Source organism: Pelodiscus sinensis, chromosome 13 (genome assembly GCF_052426305.1).
Source record: "Pelodiscus sinensis isolate ZL-2025 chromosome 13, ASM5242630v1, whole genome shotgun sequence".
In the NCBI taxonomy this organism is placed as follows: Eukaryota; Metazoa; Chordata; order Testudines; family Trionychidae; genus Pelodiscus; species Pelodiscus sinensis.
In genome coordinates, this window is record NC_143064.1 from 23,781,192 (window position 1) to 23,800,934 (window position 19,743).

Consider the following 19,743-nt stretch of genomic DNA (forward strand, 5'->3'; position numbering starts at 1 on the left):
TGCTTTACGGCATGATTTTATTTTGCAATAGCAAACAGTCACGAAGCAGGGTAATGAAAGGATAAGTTAAGCATTGAGTGTGCAGCAATTTCCAAAAGCACGTAATTAAACTGGCTTTAATTTATAATAATTGAATGTCCTTCATTATTGCATCTGATTCAGTGTTCAAAAAGTAACCAAATAAAAATGAAATATTTTTCCCAGTTGGCCAGAAAAGTTTATAAATAGGCCCACAGCCAACCCTGCTACAAATAATAAAACGTAGAAAAAAACCATTGTAATATCATACATAACATAACATAACCAGTTTGTGTTAAGTGTCTCAGTCCGTTCCAAAATACTTCTGTCCAAAATGTGTTGGTGCAACAGGATGAACTTCTGTAGTTAAAATTGTGATCTCTGGGAACTCCTGGATGATAGATTTGGCACCTTTTAAGGAAGAGAGAAGAGAATAGTTAAAACTATACTTTGTAGTTCAGTCCTGCACCTGTAGGATTTTATAAGCAGTTGAGCAGAGGTTGGTCCCCTACAGGTACATCACCTCTGCTGTTTGAATCACTTTTTGCATTTAGACCTGGTTGTGCAGCTGGCTGGCTATCAGAAGGCTGTAACAGATTAAGTGATGTGTATAGTCCTACTCTGATGAACAAAGTAGTTACAGGGTGCTGTGAATAACCCAGGTCTGATATGTCTTATTTAACTGCATGACAGGGGCAAGAATTTCTGCCGGTGTTAAATCTACAGTAGCAGGAAACCACAAAAGATCCCTCCCTGCAGTTTACAGAAGTGGTGCTTTCATTTTTGAAAACTGATTGGGAAGTCAACAGTAAGTAGTACCTAGCTATGTTCTCCACAGCTAAAAGCTGGCCTACTAGAGTTCACAAACAAAAGGTGGCTTTGCAATGCTCTGTAGGACATACACATTCTGTGTAACTGGCTACCATGTGATTCGTTTTTCCAGGAACTGTTCACAGCTGCAATTCTGTCTTCAGTCCTGAGAGCAAGCAGGCTTTCCTTTTCTACTACGTCTTTTTTTGAATTTCATGAACACCTCTGACAGGCATTAGAATGTCTCCGTTCTCTTATCCCACTAAACAGAAACCAAAAATCACTCAAAACCCCAAAAGTCAGCAGAGTAAGATGGAACCATATTCCCGTCTTAACTAGGCGATGCCACTGTTATTCACATGGGATTGCTATTGAGTCATACAATATATCCTTTAACAGAGAAGAGGGGAAAACATCACATTGAACCGACACTTTTCACATCACATTTTATAAACTACCTTTAAACCTTGTTTATTTACATTTTATCTATTCATTCCCTCAATCTATGACTTCTCTCACTTCAAATCACAAAATAAGACAACCTTAAATCAGCTCACTGGAGTTCCTTAAAATCTACACATTATGTACAATGCTGTGTTGTGTGAATAACCTCCTCCCCATCTATTCCTTCAACTTACCATGGGGTGTGGAGAACAAGCTTAGCAGGATAATGACACTTGGTTGAACGCCATGTTCTATAAGAACTTTTACAGCTTCAATGACAGTATTGCCAGTGCCTGGGAGGGGGGAAAAACAAGACTGCCCTTACTAGAAAAACTTCACAAATTATTTGGAACTAGATTAAAGCAGAATTCACATTCAGAGAGGATTAGTGTGCCACCAATCCTGGCATGTAAGTAAATGGAAGGATTATGTCCTTTTCTACTGCAGAACAAACCACTCACTCTGTATTATTTATGGAAGCTTAGTCTTTGAGGATGCTACTGCATCTGTGCACTAAAATACTTTATTAGGAGCCTGACCCAAAAGCCCATTGACATCTGACTCAGTCCCTAAGGCAAGAAGTCTCGGTTGAAATAGAAAATGGCAATCAAGAGTTCCCTGTGAAGGAGCAGAATTAAAAGTATTAGCAAATTTGCTTCAGCCTAACATAAGCTCTACTAGCTTCCAAGCCTCTTTGGGGTACTGATTAGTTTAATTTTGAAATAATTTAATGTATACTGTTAAAGAGAATTATTAATTTTAAAATGTAACTTAACTAGTATGTATTTAAATTCAAACTTTACTATGCTTAACATGCAACAATTTTAAACCTCTTCTACACTTATGTACTAAAATGTATATACAGTATTAAAAAAAGTCAATTTACAGCAAAGCCCAGTTCTCCCCCATCCCTTTTTCACATTCATACTCAAGTGATTTGTGCCACATTTATTTTATTTCCATTAGATCCACAGCCTCAACATGTGTATTTTGAAGACAATGCCTGAAAAACTAATGCATTTTGACTAATGCTTATTCTGGCAGAGCTTGATAAATTCTTTGCTGTGTTTCCCAAAGGCAAGCCAAAATCCTAATAGCCACTGACATTCAGGGAATTTTACACAGAGTATCCAATAGTCAAATGATATTTAATCCTATATAATAACTCGTAGATACTCACTCAGTATTGGGTACATGAGAAGAACTTTTCTTCTGTAAATGTCTGGTGGAAACTTGGCATAGTACACTTTGGCTCTCTGAGTCTCCTCATCACTCTGTATCAGGATTTTTCCTATTCGGATGGATCTGCAGCAATCCCGTAAGCCTTGTTCCATTGCCTCTCCTCCAGTTTAGCAACAAGAACAACAACAACAACCCTGTTACACAGCAAAGAAAGCACCACAAGCTACTACTGCTAAAAAGAGATATTCAATATTTAACTATGGTAATAATCTAACCATTTTAGTCATTTGGTTCCTTAACTGGAAGTTTTCACTCTGCTTGAACAATGAAGTTAGCTTGATCAGTATCAGTCACTGATTCCAAGCTCTAACCTAAGACAGGATATAGAGAATCTAAACAATAGCAAAATTTCCTACAAACATTTTAATCATTCCTAATCGTTTTGAAAAACAACTTCGAGCACTGATAAGGAAACTCATCTGTGACTCTCCAGATATTGATGCAATGTAAGGGAGAGAAAACATGATAGCCTCGTGCTAGTAGATCTTTAAGAACGATAAAAAGAAAACCTAGCATTCCCCAAAAAATAACACTTTCTACCAGTAGCCTGAGACAGACTGCTGGCTTAAGCCAGAGCTCTGCCACTACAGTCTGGCTGAAAAAGCCAATTACAGCCAGCTGAGCAAGCCCATGCCTGAAGAACTAATGGAAGCAGCTGTGGGCCTCAGTCAGCGGAGAAGCCAGAGAGTGGCTGAGTGTGTGCACCCCACCCAGAAGGAGAAGGTAGCTGAGTTAGCTGCTGGGGAAACCAAGCTCTGTAAACAGAAAGTGGTGGGAAGATTGGCACAAGCAATAAAAGACACAGGTGACTGCACCAGAGAGGGTCTCCTAGTGGTGTGGCTCAAGGGGTTCCAGGGCAAGGACCTTACCATATAACCACAGTTTACTTGAGAACTGTCTTTTTTTGGGGGCGGGGGGAGGAGAGGGTGGTTAATGGCAACAATGGGGGTTGAAGCAGGGGAAGGAGGGCAGGTCTTGTTCCATTTGAATGTTTTCAACCGAGAACCCCTTCTCTAGCAGCCACAGGAAATCCCCAGCAACTGTTCTATTTCCTAAGGGTATGTCTACACTACCACCCTAGTTCGAACTAGGGTGGTAATGTAGGCAACTGGAGTTGCAAATGAAGCCCGGGATTTGAATTTCCCGGGCTTCATTTGGATAAAGCCGGGCGCCGCCATTTTTCAATGTCCGCTAGTGCGGACTCCGTGCCGCGTGGCTACACGCGTCACGGACTAGGTAGTTCGGACTGGGCTTCCTAGTCCGAACTACCGTTTCACGAGGAGTAATGGTAGTTCGGACTAGGAAGCCTAGTCCGAACTACCTAGTCCCTGCCGCGTGTAGCCGCGCGGCACGGAGTCCGCACTAGCGGACATTGAAAAATGGCGGCGCCTGGCTTTATGCAAATGAAGCCCGGGAAATTCAAATCCCGGGCTTCATTTGCAACTCCGGTTGCCTACATTACCACCCTAGTTCGAACTAGGGTGGTAGTGTAGACATACCCTAAGGGATTAATAAAAAGTTCTTGACCGTGGTGGGTGTAAACTTTGTTGTAACCAGACACTTATGAAGACAGAATGCTGGAGGACTTTGGTGAATTTTATCAGAGTAAAAGGGAGTTATTGCTGTTCTTAAAAGCCAAGGGGAAAAGATATTTAAAGAAGAGCTTTAAAACACAGACACTAAGAAATCATGGCTTACCACTTCTCATTATGCTGACTCCACAGTTTCCCTTTTCAAATTTCACTCCTTCATACTTGTACCCTGTGGAGGGAAAGACAGACCTGAAGGTCAATAGAAGTCATTTCCCCTTTTTAACCCATTTGTTGCCCCTTTAGGTTATAGAATGTAACTAGCTACACGTGTATGCTATACTTACACCGAACACACGTCTCGAATTTTCTGGGAATGTCCCGATTTTAAGTACCCTGTTCTGGTGTCCCCATCAAGTAGTGAAATGTCCTGGAAAGCCCAGATATTTCACTACTTGATGGGGACACCAACTTGCGGGACGAAGTGACTGAGTCCATGCACTGCCATTGCTCCTTGCACAGCGCAGCAGCATCCCTCCCATCCTCTCCCCGCAGAGCAGTAGGCGGTTCCATTGGAGCTTTGCCTGCTGGGCTGGGATTCTGGTGGTGCATGCTTTCTGGCCACTCCGCCACCCACTGCCCCACCACCACACAGCCCCCATCTTCCCCCCACAGGACTGCCTCTGTCGAGTGGGGCCCCTGGTCCGGCCATGCAGCCTTCTCCTCCACCTGAGCAGACAGCAGCTTGTTACAATGGCTGCTGCTGCTGGGAGGGGGAGAGGTGACCAGATCCAGGGCAAAAGGAACCATGTAGCTGCTCCTGGACCTCAGCACTTTTGAACTGTTGCCTGTGCCTCGGCAAGGGCCTCACGGAACCTGGGTGGGTCACTGACACTCCCTCAGGGTGCACTCAGGCTCATTTACACACACACACACACACACACACACTCTCTCTCTCCCCACCCCCCCCCCCCCCCCGCTCGGAAGGTCCAGGTTTCTTCACACACACACCCATGCCCTCTCAGCAGGAAGCCCAATCTGGTGCTGCAGCCTTGCGGCTACACTGGCATCCCCCTGCATGGGGGCAGAGGGGGACTGAGCTCCCTCCCCCTTCCCACATGCTGGGGGAATGACAGCGCACTGTCTGGAGTCTTTCCCCACTGCACAGGGGGTGCAAAGCCAGGTAAGCGTTCCCCCTCATACCCAGACCCCACAGCCAAATCCCCCTCACTCCCCTTCCCCCACTCTCCCAGCTTGCTCTGACACCCTCCCTTGCTCCTGATGCACCGCCCCCCAGCCAGATTCTGTACTGTCCCTTGCTCCTGCACCTCCCTCCTAGCCAGACACCCTCCCTCCTGGCCAGAGATCCTATCCCCAGCCTGCCTCTGCACCCTACCTCACAACCCTCCCCCTTCTGTACCCCACCTCCCACCCAGATCCTGAACCCTACCCCTATCCCACACAATGGTGACCCTGTCCTACACACTGAATCCCTCTTTTTCTCCCCATGCCAGAGCCTAAGAGGGGATCCATAAAACCCACTAACTCCGGAACCCCAGAAAAGTAAATCTGGCCTATGGGAAGCCCTGAACTAAGGATGTTAGGGAGTAGTCGACTACTTGATACGCAAAAGCTTATTGGGTAGTTTAGTAGAGTATCGACTACTTGCTTCCCCCAACCCTTGCTGCCTCCATGAGCGGCAGCAAGGAGGGGGAAATAGCCGGTGCTGGGGGGAGCCGTCTTAAAAGCCAGTTCCGCCTAGGACTGTCTCCACAGTGCTGCCTGCCCCCCGCCTCTATCAGAAGCAGTGGCGAGTGGGATAAGGGAGGCTGCGGTGGACCAAGGCTCACCGTGGGCAGAGGCTGCTCGGACAGCAGCCCATTCATGGTGGCCTGGGCTGTCTGCCATGAACAGGGGGCTGCTGGACTCAGCACCAGCTGGGACTGCACAGTCCCAGCTTATGGTGGTCGCTGCACCTCTGCATTTTAAATGCAGTAAGAATCTAGCGATTCTTACTACATTTAAAATACAGAGCCACAGCATGGGTGGCTCCCAGAGTTGGCATAAGCCAGGACTGCTGAATCCCAGCTCCAGCCAGCTCCTGAAGATACCCTCGCTGCGGCTCTGCAGCGTGGCGCTTATTGACTAATCGTGTAGTTGATACAAATTGTATTGACTACATGATTAGCCCGATAACCGCAAACTAACATCCTTACCTTGAACATCAGTCCTCTCTGTCCCTTCCCTTAGCCCTGTGGGGATTGAGTGCCAGAGGAGTGAGGGATCTCAGTTTGGGGGCCAGATCAGTGAGGGCTGGGGGGTTTTGGAGGGGTTTTTTTTACTTCTCACTTGTGTGGTTCCCAGCTGATTTTTCTGAGGGTCAGTGGCCCGTGACCCAAAAAAGGTTCCCTGCCCCTGCCATAAATAAATAAAAAAAATTTAAACCTTTTGTGTTCATATTTTAATATTTTACTTTATTTAAAATGAAGTTTGATAAACTAACACGAGATAATTTAAATTATTAAACAGATTATGCATTTTAACTAAACTGTTCTCCCTAGCTGCAACACTAACATAATTAAGGCAAAGCCATTTTGCAATTAACAGTGAGTTTTCATTAGCAACTGGTGGTCCATGGAAAGGTTTACATTGAGCCAGGTGCTTCACGGGCCAAAACATTTTAGAATCTAATTTTAGAACATTTTAGAAGCTAATTCGAACTAACAGATCCAGACTAAAAAACTAGTTTGAATTAGCGTTTTGCTAATTCGAACTAGCATGTCCACATTAAGTGGACCCTGAACCGGGGTTAAGGAATGTCCGGAAGCAGTGCCGGCAGGGCATCAGATGAGGACTTAGAGCGTGGAGCTGCTGCCTCAGGCTAGCCGAGGGCTGTGCTTAAAGGGTCCCGACCCCCAACCCGGACAGACAGTTCTCAGGGGTTCCCCGCTTGCAAAGCAGTCCTGGCTTGGAGTGCACTGAGTGCCCACACTGGGCACATCACAGCACTCGGCCATCAGACCGGCTGCACTTGCCGCAGGCTGCCATCTGGGGAGAGGGGGCAATTGGGGGGCTGCAGGAGAGCTTCCACCCCCAGAAGCCCGCACAGCCAGCCCAGTCCTCCCCATCGGGGGCTCGTACCCCATTCCTCCCTCACCTCCTTCCACTTACCCTTCCCTAGCCCCCCTTCCTGATGTACAAAATAAAGAAAACGTGTGGTCAAAAATAGATTCTCTCTTTATTGAACCAAACTCGGGGAGACTGGGAAAAGGAGGTGGGAGAGGGGGAGAGAGAGGGTGGGAGAGGGGAGGGCAACTAAAATGATCAGAGGTTTGGAACAGGTCCCATATGAAGAGAGGCTAAAGAGACTGGGACTTTTCAGTTTAGAAAAGAGGAGACTGCGGGGGATAGGATAGAGGTCTATAAAAGCATGAGTGGGGTGGAGAGGGTGCATCAAGAAAAGTTCTTCATTAGTTCCCATAATATAAGGACTAGAGGACACCAAGGCTACGTCTAGACTGGCCCCTTCTCCGGAAGAGGCATGCAAAGCAGGCAAGTCAGAATAGGGAAATCCGCGGGGGATTTAAATATCCCCCGCGGGATTTAAATAAACATGGCCGCCACTTTTTTTCCGGCTTGGGGAAAAGCCGGAAAAGAGCGTCTAGACTGGCGCAATCCTCCGGAATAAAGCCCTTTTCTGGAGGATCTCTTATTCCTACTTGCAAGTTTGTCTCTGAACAGGAAGAAAATGTATGTTAATGTTGTTTGTAGGTAGGCAGATCCAAGTGCTAGCCAGGTGGGCCTGAGATAATAGGAAAAGGAACATTAGGTGTTAGGCAGAAAGCAACTGAGATAACCAGGGAGATATGGACAGGAGATTGCTGTGTGCTTGATGTGGAAATGAAGATACTTGACTAGCCTCATACTAATCATGTGAAGTTTTGTCTCTCTTTTAATCTTCTTAACTTGGCTTTCTTTTGACTGTATAAATCAAGGAGTTTGAACCTTGTGTGGCACTCACATTTTCTGAGTGAATTAGCAAAGCAGCTTTGCTAATAAACAGAGCGGTCTGACAAATCTGAGTGAGTCCTGTCTGACTTTGACACAATGGTTGAATGACATGGACTAGATTGGAACCCAGTGTTCAAGAAGAGAAAGGCAACACTTCTTTAAACCAATGTTAAGCTTTATTACTTTGAGTTGCTTTTCCAAATTCTAGCTAAATCTAAGTTATTTCCTGTGTAACCTGTCCTGTCTGTAATCTCATATTTGGTGTCAACAGGAACAAATCAAAATTATTCCAATGGGCTAACACACAAATGCTTCCCTGGTGATGCAGAAACTAACTTCTTGTTCCTCTATCATCATAGCCAACTGGTTCCTGGTTGTAAGCAACAAGGCACAGCAAATTTTGAAGATCTCTTTAATATGCATAAGTCTGCCTGTCTTGCCACCCTCCTGTCCCGCCCACACACACTCTCCTGAATGGGTAAGTAAAATGTGTTCAATTTTATTTTCCTCAATCACAGTGAAGAGAAAAGATCTGGCACCTGAATTGGTAAATGTTCATGATGATTTTGCAAGACTGATTTAACCTGGTGGCTACGTCTACACTGGCCCCTTTTCCGGAAGGGGCATGTTAATTTCAGCTATCGTAATAGGGAAATCCGCGGGGGATTTAAATATCCCCCGCGGCATTTAAATAAAAATGAAGTAGGAAGTAGGAATAAGAACTTTGAAGTAGGAATAAGATCCTCCGGAAAAGGGCGCTTTTTCCGGAGGATCGGGGCCAGTGTAGACGCTCTTTTCCGGCTTTTCTAAAAGCCGGAAAAAAGCGGCGGACATTTTTATTTAAATGCCGCAGGGGATATTTAAATCCCCCGCGGATTTCCCTATTACGATAGCTGAAATTAACATGCCCCTTCCAGAAAAGGGGCCAGTGTAGACGTAGCCCTTGTGTTTTGCTAAAGAGAATTAGCCAGTAAGGTTTGGTTTTTTTAAATGTCAGGAAGAGGAGCCTTAACATTACATTCTTATCTGAATGTTCAACTGATTCAGACTCACAAGGATTCTAAGTTCTACTTTACATATAATATGAAGCTTCTATTGACAAGTCTGCCAGCTGGGGAGTAAAATTCCAGTTACCTGTTGGAGTGGTCACTGTGCATTCAGTATATGGCAGCTGATTTAATCCCTCTTCAACCACAAGTCTGATCTGTAGAACCAAAGGAAGTATTAACTTAAAGAGACTTCTTACCCATCAAGGTAAAGTACCATATTCTAGTAGTTTTACCAACATACAGTGAATGTCAATAAAGGCCATAATGTTTATTTTCACATCCCTATCTCCATTTCAGGAACTGCAGCACTATACACACAAAGCAAATTCCCCAAGGCAAGTCAGTCAATACAAAAATATAACCCCCTCCCTTTGACACCTGTCAGTTAATATTATGGATGATCTGCAAAGAGATCGCATCTTCACAAAGATGGCCCAGTTTCAGCAGTGATGTCTCTACAGGAGACAGAGCCAGTAAGTTCTGCAGCTTCAGGTGACCTGAAAACCTCTACTCCTTCTCTAATGATAGCACTGCAGATATATCCTAGGCAAGATTATTTAAAATGTATTAAATCAGACCCAGGGATTATTTCCCATGAAAGGAGCTCCAAACATTCAGAAAACAGAATGATCCAGTGATTCAAAGGCCAGAATGCTTAGAAAAACTCGCAGCCAAGCAAAGATGAAAACCTATTAAGCAAAAGTCACTGTATAATGATAGTGAAGCAATCTCTTACTAGATCCAGGGCCGGCCCAAGCCATTCGTGTGCCCCGGGCCCCGGGAGTGCAGCCCCACCCCCAGGCACCCGGCGCATGCACAGCCCTGCCCCCGCCCGGTCCAGCAGCCCCGCGCGGCGCCCCCTACAATGGGGAGCCCCGGGCGGTAGCCTGGTTAGCCCGTAGCTTGGTCCAGCTCTGACTGGACTGAGTATATATTTCTCTCATCAATGGATAAGAGAAGATCCATCTCCACTGTCCTCATTCCAGACACAGCAAAATCTACAACAGGAATCTTTTCCATTTTTCTCTCTCATCCCAGTTTCCAGTGCAGACAAACTGTCTGTTTAAGGGAAAATCTTCAGTTGTAGTAAGTGCCAAAGGCCTTTCCATTTATTGTCATGCTGAAGAAATTTCAGTAACTTTATTGGCATGGCAAGGTTTATGAGGGTTATCAAAGTTAACACCACAAGAATTTTTATTTAGAGCAAAGTTTTATAGAGATGGACAGGTTTAGATCTGTGAGTAGGTCAGAGTTGGTGTAATCCACATACCCAGGGGCTAGAAGACAAGGCAAGCAATTAGCAAGATGCTAGAAGTAAATGTCAGGAAAGATAGACACTTTCAGTTTTCTCCATGCCATACAAGTTACCCCAAACTGCACATCAGGAAGTGGGTCCAACTGAGTCCTGCACCACCACTGACATCCCTGTGAATTTGGCCCAGTGTGTGCATCTTTAGTTTAATAGTTCAGGCTAACAGGAAGCTGTCTCTGCTAACTTTTTCCGTTTCAAAAAAAGTGAAATTTTCTTGCTCTCTCTTTACTGGTACATTCTAGTAATGCTTAAAGGAAATATCACTTGTACATAGGTTGTGCTATTGGGGGGAAGACTGGGCTGCACCAGCACCAAGCCACCCTGGTGGAACCTGCCGCTGCAGTTCTGCAACCCGAGGCATCACAAAGAGGAGGCCCAGCAGCATTCGCAGTGGCTGCCAACCCAGCCAAGTGGGAACAGGATATGGAGGGGGAGGAGGGAGCCTGCCTCTGAATGGTGGCATCCGGAGACCCCCCTTCACTGCATGCCCCCCCAGCCCTGTTTCCATCCTCCATGTGTATCCTCAGCCCCTTTCCTGCTCCCTCACAGACTCCCATTCCCCCTTCTCAACCTGGCATCCCAAAGGAACCCCTGCTCTCTGCCTTTCCCTGCCTTCGTTCCATTTCACATCAGTATCTGGACTGGGCTCACCAAGGAAAGTCTATGTACTGTAGGAAGTGGCATTATTAACTGAGTATTTCCTTAAGCCTTGTCTTCATTAGGAAAAAAAGAGTTTTCTTCCCATTTGTTACATAAGATGAGGTAAAACCTTAATCTGTAGTTTTAACAGGTTAGCAGACTGAAGTAGAAACTAAGGATGTTAAAATGCATGCATTTTCACTTCTGTACTAACAAAATAAATACAGGCAGTCCCCGGGTTACGTACAAGATAGGGACTGTAGGTTTGTTCTTAAGTTGAATCTGTACGTAAGTCGGAACTGATCAGTTTCAACAGCGGCTGAATCTGGACGCCAGTTCTGACTTACATACGGATTCAACTTAAGAAACCCAGGCGTCCCTAAGTCAGCTGCTGCTGAAACTGATCAGCGGCTGATTCCAGGAAGCCTGGGGCAGAGCAACTCTGCCTCGGGCTTCCTGTAGTCAGCCCCTGGTCAGTTTCAGCAGCGGCTGACTTGGGGACGCCTGGGGCAGAGCAGCTGGGGTGCTGCTGGGTTGCTCCAGTAGCGCCGCTCCTCGGTGCTACTGGAGCAACCCAGCACCACCCCAGCTGCTCTGCCCCAGGCGTCCTGATTCAGCCGTTGCTGAAACTGACCAGCAGCGGCTGAATCAGGACGCGTGGGGCAGAACAGCTGGAGTGCTGCCGGGTTGGTACAGTAGCGCCGAGGAGCGGCGCTGCAGGACCAACCCGGCAGCGCCCCAGCTGCTCTACCCCAGGCGTAGGCAAGAAAAGCCTGGTCTGCTGGGGGGGGGGGGGCACTAGCTGCACCCCCCCCCCCCCCCAGCAGACCAGGGAGACGCGGGTGGCAGCCCCCATCCTCCACGGCTTTGCTCCGTCTCCCTGGTCTGCTGAGCAGGGAGAGGGGGAGCAAAGCCTTGGAGCACGCCCGGGTTGTCCCGCTGTGGGCGTGCTCCGCAGCTTTGCTCCTGGTCTCCCTGCAGACCAGAGAGACGGGGAGCAGCTTTTCTCGCCCCGGAGGACGGGGGCGGCGGGACTGCAGCGCATCTGGGCGTCCCGCCGCTCCAGTCCTCCGGGGCGAGAAAAGCCCCATTCGTAACTGCGGATCCGACATAAGTCGGATCCGCGTAACTCGGGGACTGTCTGTAGTGTGTACTATTAAAACAGCTGCTGCGTTCCACAGGTGGCTGAAGGTGTTTGTGACATCCTTTGGCATGGAAGGCATCTTATAACAAGAGTTACTGTCAAATATTCACTTTATATAGGAATGCATCACTCCCACCCTATGACTGCTCCAGCACGTAAGTCCTGTTTAACACAAGCATTATAAAAGCACAGGAACAAGAAATTCTCTACCTACCAGACGATCAGCAGAAAATACAAAGTCCCCTCTACTGGCAGTCCTGAAAAAGGTAAGAGAAGTGTTAATTTAAATTGGAGAATAATTTTTATTTTGATAACATTGATAAATAATTGCAATATATTAATTCAAGGACAGTACATTTTACATAGGAGTTACCCACATAACTAATTTCTACTGGATAAAACTAATTGGCATCTCTTGGTGGGTAACTAACATTCAGGGAAAGTGAAGCTACTAGGCTGACACTTTGTTTTGGGTGAAACACTACAATGAACATGAAAACCTAAGATGACTGCTATGTAATATTTCCATGAGCAAACTGATCTTGCTTCCATTCCATCCCCGTATGCCACCCAAACTACCATGTATTCATTGCCTGAATTTACTAACATTGTGCTCGATATCCTGCTTCCAGTCTACAGCCAGAATTACCACCAAAGGGGAGCAGTACTGAGCCTCCAGCACTGAACTAAGAATCCAACCATCTGACAGCTCCTTAAAAAAACTGAAGCCACCAAAATACCATGCAGAAGCACATTTTAGTACTACATGCAACTAGTTTCAGCTTTTTCGATCACTGGAAAAAGACTGCATTCTACATTTCCAAAAAGAAATTTTGACACTAACCCTATATTGAAAGTTTACCTGCATGAAAGTCAGGAAACTTGGTTAGTCCTCGAGTAACTGCTGACTTAGCCACATTCAATAAGTTGTTTTTAAAGAGACATTGTCAGTTTATCTTAATAGAATATTGAGAACACGGGGAAAGAAATTAACAACAATTTATTTAGTTGACAACAGCTCTATTTTTTTTAGGCTCTCAGTTATGCAGCAAACACAAAACTAATCATTTCTGATTCTCAAATTAAAAAAAAAATTGGCTACCAATACGTCTGCCCAATATTCCTCTAATAAACAAAATATAATTGTAATTCATAGAATTAAGATGGATTTTGATAGATGTTTTGTTCTTTGGTGGTATTTATTATTTGGAAATGGAGTGAGCAGCGAGATTGCAAACCTGCAGATGCCACTTCTAGGTTCTTCCATATCATGGAATTAAAGAGGCTCTCTAGCTAAGCTAAGTGATATAATGACAGATAAAATTCAGTGTTGACATTCAAAATGATACACATAGCTTCATTAAATTAATTATACTGATTTAGGAGGAGACTTGGGTCTCACTGGATAGTTCCATGAAGAACTCTGCTTAATTTGCAGGTGTGATTTAAAAAAAAAAGCAAGCAGTGTTTGACTGCATACGAATATGGAATAATACTGAACATATGGTACATCCTCACCTGGAAAATGTTTTTTTAGCCTGGTCGGCACCTGATGTCAAAAAAGAAAGTAGACTCAGGAGGAGTTCAGAGAGGATGATAAGAATGATTAGAGGCATTGACAAATTGTCTTTGGATTAAAGTATGAAAAAGATTGGGACTGTTTACCTTACAGTACAATGATGAAGGTATACAAAATAAAAAAATTGTACAAAAAGGTAAATTGGGAACTATCATTCCTATGTTCCTAATAAACAACAAAGAACATTCAAAGAAATTGAAATGTCCAGTTCTAAACTGATTGTCACAGGATAATATTCTGGCCAAAAGCTTAGCAAGATTCAGAGCAGATTAGTCACTTATCTGGATAACAAGACTATCCATCATTATTATAAGCTTAAAACATATACAAGAGTTTCTGAAGGGGTACAGCTCTCTAGCTTTAGAGCATAAAGCAACCTGTAACTAATGGAAGAGAGGGGATTCAGAAGAAACCTTCCTTGGTGGGAGGTTATCCCATAAATACATACTGCAAGGTTTCCTGCATGTTTCTGATGAAGCCTCTGGCACCCGTAACTATTACTGAGAGGATACTGGACTAAATGGATCATTGGTTTGAGCCAGTATGGCAATTCCTACATTTCTTTGTGCAAACATACTATATGATATCCATATGTATATTCAAACGAACTGAAGAACTCTTCTATCTAATCTATAAAAGCGACAAGGAGTCCTGTGGCACTTTATAGACTAACAGATTTATTGGAGCATAAGCATTTGTGGGCAAAGACCCACTTCGTCAGATGCAGGTAGTGGAAATTCCAGAGGCAGATATAAATATACAGGCATAAGAAAAGAGTACCAATCAAGAGTAAGGCTAGAGATAACAAGGTCAATTCAGACAGGGAGGATGAGGCTCACTTCTAGCAGCTGATGTGGATGTGTGAACACCAAGAGAGGAGAAACTGCTTTTGTAGTTAGCCAGCCATTCACAGTCTTTGTTTAATCCTAAAGTGATGATGTCAAATTTGCGGATGAACTGTAGCTCAGCAAAACAAAAAACAGGACTGTGTAGCACTTTAAAGACTAACAAGATGGTTTAATAGGTGATGAGCTTTTGTGGGCCAGACCCACTTCCTCAGATCAAATAGTGGAAGAAAATTGTCACAACAATATACACCAAAGGATACAATTTAAAAAAATGAACACATATGAAAAGGACAAATCAAATTTCAGAACAGAAGGGGGATGGAGGGAGGGAGGTAAATGTCTGTGAGCTAATGATATTAGAGGTGATAATTGGGGAAGCTATCTTTGTAATGGGTAAGATAATTAGCGTCTTTATTCAAACTTGAGTGTAAAGTGTCGAATTTAAGCATGAACAACAGTTCAGAGGATTCTCTTTCAAGTGAAGTCTTAAAAGGTCTTTTAAGCAGGATGCAGGTAATCAAGTAGTTTCTCTTTGAAGTCTGTTCTTGAAGTTTTTTTGTTGCAGGATGGCTACCTTTAAATCTGCTACTGTGTGTCCAATGAAATTGAAGTGTTCTACAGGTTTTTGTATATTACCATTCCTGATATCCAGGGCTCGACAAATAATACAATCTACTCGCCCGTGGCAAGTAGACTGCAACCCGGAAGAGCCGGGTTTGGACGATCTGCACATGCGCAGATCGCCGGACAGCGCGGCTGGAAAGCGGTGCTCACCGCAGTTTAGCGAGCCCTGCTGATATCTGATTTGTGTCCGTTTATTCTTTTACGTAGGGACTGTTGTCCAGTTTGGCCGATGTATATAGCAGAGGGGCATTGCTGGCACATGATGGCGTATATTACATTGGTAGATGTAGAGGTGAATGAACCCATGATGGTGTGGCTGATCTGGTTAGGTCCTGTGATGGTGTCGCTGGTGTAGATATGGTTGGAGCAAATGTGGTTATATCTTAATGCTTGGCTGCAGACAATGGGTGTGGTGTGTCCAGGAGGAAACTGGAGGCATGAAGGTAGGCATAGTGGTCAATAGGTTTTCGGTATAGGGTGGTGTTTATGTGACCATCACTTATTTGCACCATTGTGCTTGGTGCAAATCTGTTAGATAACTTCAGTGTTTCCTTATAACAGTAAAGTTTTCAGATGGGGGATAGGTTTGTTTTTTAAGCATCTGTCCATTTTAGACCTGTACTGATGTGAACAACAACTTCAAAACACTGCAGGTAAGGTTCAATCCAGATAACATTTCAGTGAAATCTTATGGAAACATTATTTATGGAAAACTTTTTTATTTGTTTTGTATTAAAGAAACTATCACAAAAGACAAAAAAAATATACTGAAGCAATAAAGCAGGGGTGGGCAATAAAACAATGGCAGCCCACATTAGTTCCTAGCGGGCCGCCACTGCTATGTTTACCTGCACTTCCGCAGGTATCGGAAGACTGCAGCTCAGGTTGGCTGCAAGTTGACATTTGCAGCCAATGCGAGCAGCGGGAAGTGCTGTGGGCGGGGATGCCGCTTCCCACCACTCACATTGGCTGCGAATGACAATTTGTGGCCAACAAGAGCTGCAATCCTCCAACACCTGTGAAGGTGCAGGTAAACATGGAGGTGGAGGGACTAACCAGCAGGGACTACCCATGCGGACCAGATCCAGCCCTTAGGCTGGAATTTGCCAATCCCTGCAATAAAGCCATGTTCTTCTTGTCAAAACTAGAATTTCAGGCACCTAGTGTATTTTAAGTGTCTGCCTTGCCAGAAATGGAACATGCAAGGGATGCCACCCTGAACTGTGCCCCCCAGTAGTGAAGTCATCTCACTGATGTGCTATGCACTGCTGAATCATCCTCCTGCTTTGTATAGCAGTTAGGAGCATATACCCTGCTGCTTTACTGTCTTCAGTTCTATATTATTCACTCTAAACACCTCAGGAAATAAAAAGCCTCAGCAGAATATAATAAAACGGTCATATACAAAAGCCACAATAAACTTTAAATACCTAAACTTACACCCTACCCAATGTTAAGTCTGGATTTTAAACAATACAGACACAATACTGATCTGAGCTAATGAAGTTGCTTCTATGGAAACCAGAGATCTTGGGTTCACTAGACTTGTTTTTATCGCAAATTGCAATGCTACAGGTTTTAGCCTCCAGATCACTAAATCTAATCTATCCCTGCCAGGAATGAATGAACTTCTGAGAGTTGATTTTTACAGTCTCACAGCACAGAACTATAAACAAGAGACTACAGCAGTGTGCTCTCACATAACCAGCATTTAAATGTAAAAGTACACACTCCATTAGAGGGTTCAAAATTTACATCCAATACCAGCGATTTTCAAACTTCACTGCACCATTATTCCCTTCTGAAAAAAATTACAGTAAACTTCCGATAATCCGGCACCTTTAGGACCCAGGGGGGGTGCCGGATTATAAAATATGACGGACTATCGGAAGGGGGGGGCTAGGAGGGGTCTGGGGTGGGGGGGATGCCACCTCAGACCCCTCATAGCCCAACCTTCCGATAGTCCAGCTCTACCACAGGCGTCCCTGATTCAGCCGCTGCCGGTCAGTTTCAGCAGCAGCTGAATCGGGAGGCCTGCAGCAGAGCAGCTGGAGTGCTGCCTGGTTGGTCTGGTAGCACTGACCCTTCCTGGAGTCAGCTGCTGGTCAGTTTCAGCAGCGGCTGAATCAGAACACCTGGGGCAGAGCAGCTGGGGGCTGCCAGGTTGGTCCCACAGCGCCGAGGAGCAGCGCTACTGGACCAACCCGGTAGCACCCCAGCTGCTCTACCCCAGGTGTCCCCAAGTCAGCCGCTGCTGATACTGATCAGGGGCTGACTCCAGGAAGCTGGAGCAAAGGTGCTCTGCCTCGGGCTTCCTGGAGTCAGCCGCTAGTCAGTTTCAACAGCAGCTGAATCGGGACGCCTGGGACAGAGCAGCTGGGGCACTGCGGGGTTGGTCCCCGCAGTGCTGCACCTCGGAGCTGCGGGGACCAACCCGGCAGCCCCCCAGCTGCTCTATCCCAGGTGTACCCAAGTCAGCTGCTGCTGAAACTGATCAGGGGCTGATTCCAGGAAGCCAAGGCAGAGCAGCTCTGCCTACGGCTTCCTGGAGTCAGCCGCTGGTCAGTTTTAGCAGTGGCTGAATCAGGGACAGCTGGGGTGCTGCCGGGTTGGTCCTGCAGCCCCGAGGGGCAGCGCTACGGGACCTACCCGGCAGCACTCCAGCTGCTCTGCCCCAGGCTTCCCCAATTCAGCCGCTGGTCAGTTTTAGCAGCGGCTGAATTGGGGAAGCTGGGGGCAGAGCAGTTCCAATGGTCCAGCTGCCCGGAGCACTTCCGGGTTCCTGATGGTGCCGGACCATCGGAGTTTTACTGTACTACACAATCCCAGGAGCGTGAACTCGCCCAAACCCCACTGCTGCAGGTGATGCGGCCAAAGCCCGATTCTCACTACCCTAGGTGAGGGCAAAAGTCTAAACCCAAGGGCTTTAGCCCCAGGAAGGGGGCCTATAACCTGAGCCCCACCACCCAAGGTGATGGGAATTGGGTAGAGTTTCAGCCATAGGCCCCAGAAAATCCAAGCCAGCCAGCCCTGGTGACCCCAATAAAATGGGGTTGGCAACCCACTTTGGGGTCCTACTGTCCAGTTTGAGAACTGCTGCGTTAGGGAATGTAAAAGGTTAACCAGTAATCCTCAGCCTTACCAGGTAAGGCTTATCAGTTCCGATTAACCAGTAGGAACTGAAGCAGGGTCCACTGCAGGCAGCGGCTATTTCAGCCAGCTGGCTGGAGGAGCCCCTGTGCATGGTGGGCCTGGCCCATACACCCTCATCTCACTGTGGCTCCCAGGAACATGTGTCAGCAGAAGCTGCCAGCCTGCTTCCAGGGAGCCGGCTACAGAGCCCACAGTGAAGCCTCCCTCATGACAATGGGGCTGGCAATGACTGGTGGCCCTGCTCCCAGGTAGGTTTTGCTGCAGGCTCTGTAATATAAACCTAAAGAAGTCACTTGCCAGAGTAACCCAAATCTTCACCCTCCTCTGCTTACCAGAGTACCACAGCATGGCAGGACTTCATAGACACAGAGCTATGTAAGAATCCTAAAGAAGGGAACCCAGGAAGTGCCACCTAACCCACAACGGTAAGAGCTTTTTTTTAAGTATCTGATTTTGCTTGATTTTCCATACCATATTTTGCAACAGATGCCTGATAGTTATTGCAACAGTAGGACTGCATCCGCTTCCCTGTTTCCTGGAGAGAGGGGAGAAAGACTTATTTGCATGAGCTCCCATTTTCCCACCCATCTCCAAACGGAATGAATACAGAGCCCCACAGTGCCCTCCTTCTTCATTAGCCCCAACTATCCTCATGATCCAGCAGGATGATCTAGAACTAACCTTTGTCACAGTATAAAAGACTATCCCTCCCATTCTTCTGAGTAAGAGCTGAAAATTGTCTCCCTATATCAGGGGTCGGCAACCTATAGCACACATGCCATAAGTGGCATGCAAGATGATTTTCAGTGACACATGCAATGAAAGTCAGGGGTGGAGAAAGCCCCAAGCTTTCCCACCCAATCCGGCATATGGGGAACACTAGCCCCCCCGACTCCATGCATTGCCATTTCCCTTCTCCCAGCTGTGACAGGCTCACACTAGCACGGCGCAGCAGCAACGGCCTCCCTATCTCTCCACCCCACAGAGAAAGTAGGTAGCTCTCTGGGTGCTTTGCCAGTGGGCAGCCGGGGCTGCTTCCGGTGGCATACAGTTTCCAGAGTCCAGACCATTTTTTGAGTTCCCGCAAACTCCTGCCATTCACTGCGGCTGCCCCACCACCATGCAGCCTCCTCCCTCTCACTGTGGCGCTGCCTCTGCTGTGCAGGGCCCTGGTCCAGCCGCACTGCCACCTCCTCCATCTCCAGGCAGCCGCTTGTTACAGCGGCCGCTGTTATTACCAAAGTGGGGAGCAGCCAGGTCTGAAGCAAAACCCTGCAGAGCCACTCCCAGACCTCGGCGCAGAGCCCATCTGGGGCGGTGCAAGGCGGGGTGCACTCGGGC

At 46.3% G+C, this 19,743-nt stretch overlaps 1 protein-coding gene and 1 long non-coding RNA gene across 2 annotated transcripts in view; one reads left to right on the plus strand and one right to left on the minus strand.

The window, feature by feature from the left end:
- UPRT (uracil phosphoribosyltransferase homolog) overlaps positions 1–19,743 on the minus strand; it is a 26,819-nt gene continuing 7,076 nt past the window's right edge. Inside the window, exons 2-7 of the mRNA XM_075940894.1 lie at positions 12,413–12,455; positions 9,189–9,258; positions 4,213–4,275; positions 2,453–2,614; positions 1,467–1,565; positions 1–429 (exon numbers count right to left, since the gene is read on the minus strand). Of these exons, the coding sequence (XP_075797009.1) occupies positions 323–429; positions 1,467–1,565; positions 2,453–2,614; positions 4,213–4,275; positions 9,189–9,258; positions 12,413–12,455 (544 nt within the window). The 3' untranslated portion in view covers positions 1–322. The remainder of the gene's footprint in view (positions 430–1,466; positions 1,566–2,452; positions 2,615–4,212; positions 4,276–9,188; positions 9,259–12,412; positions 12,456–19,743) is intronic.
- The window catches only part of LOC142831232 (uncharacterized), a 16,620-nt gene continuing 14,657 nt past the window's right edge, over positions 17,781–19,743 (plus strand). Inside the window, exon 1 of the long non-coding RNA XR_012906903.2 lies at positions 17,781–18,827. This is a non-coding gene — a long non-coding RNA (uncharacterized LOC142831232). The remainder of the gene's footprint in view (positions 18,828–19,743) is intronic.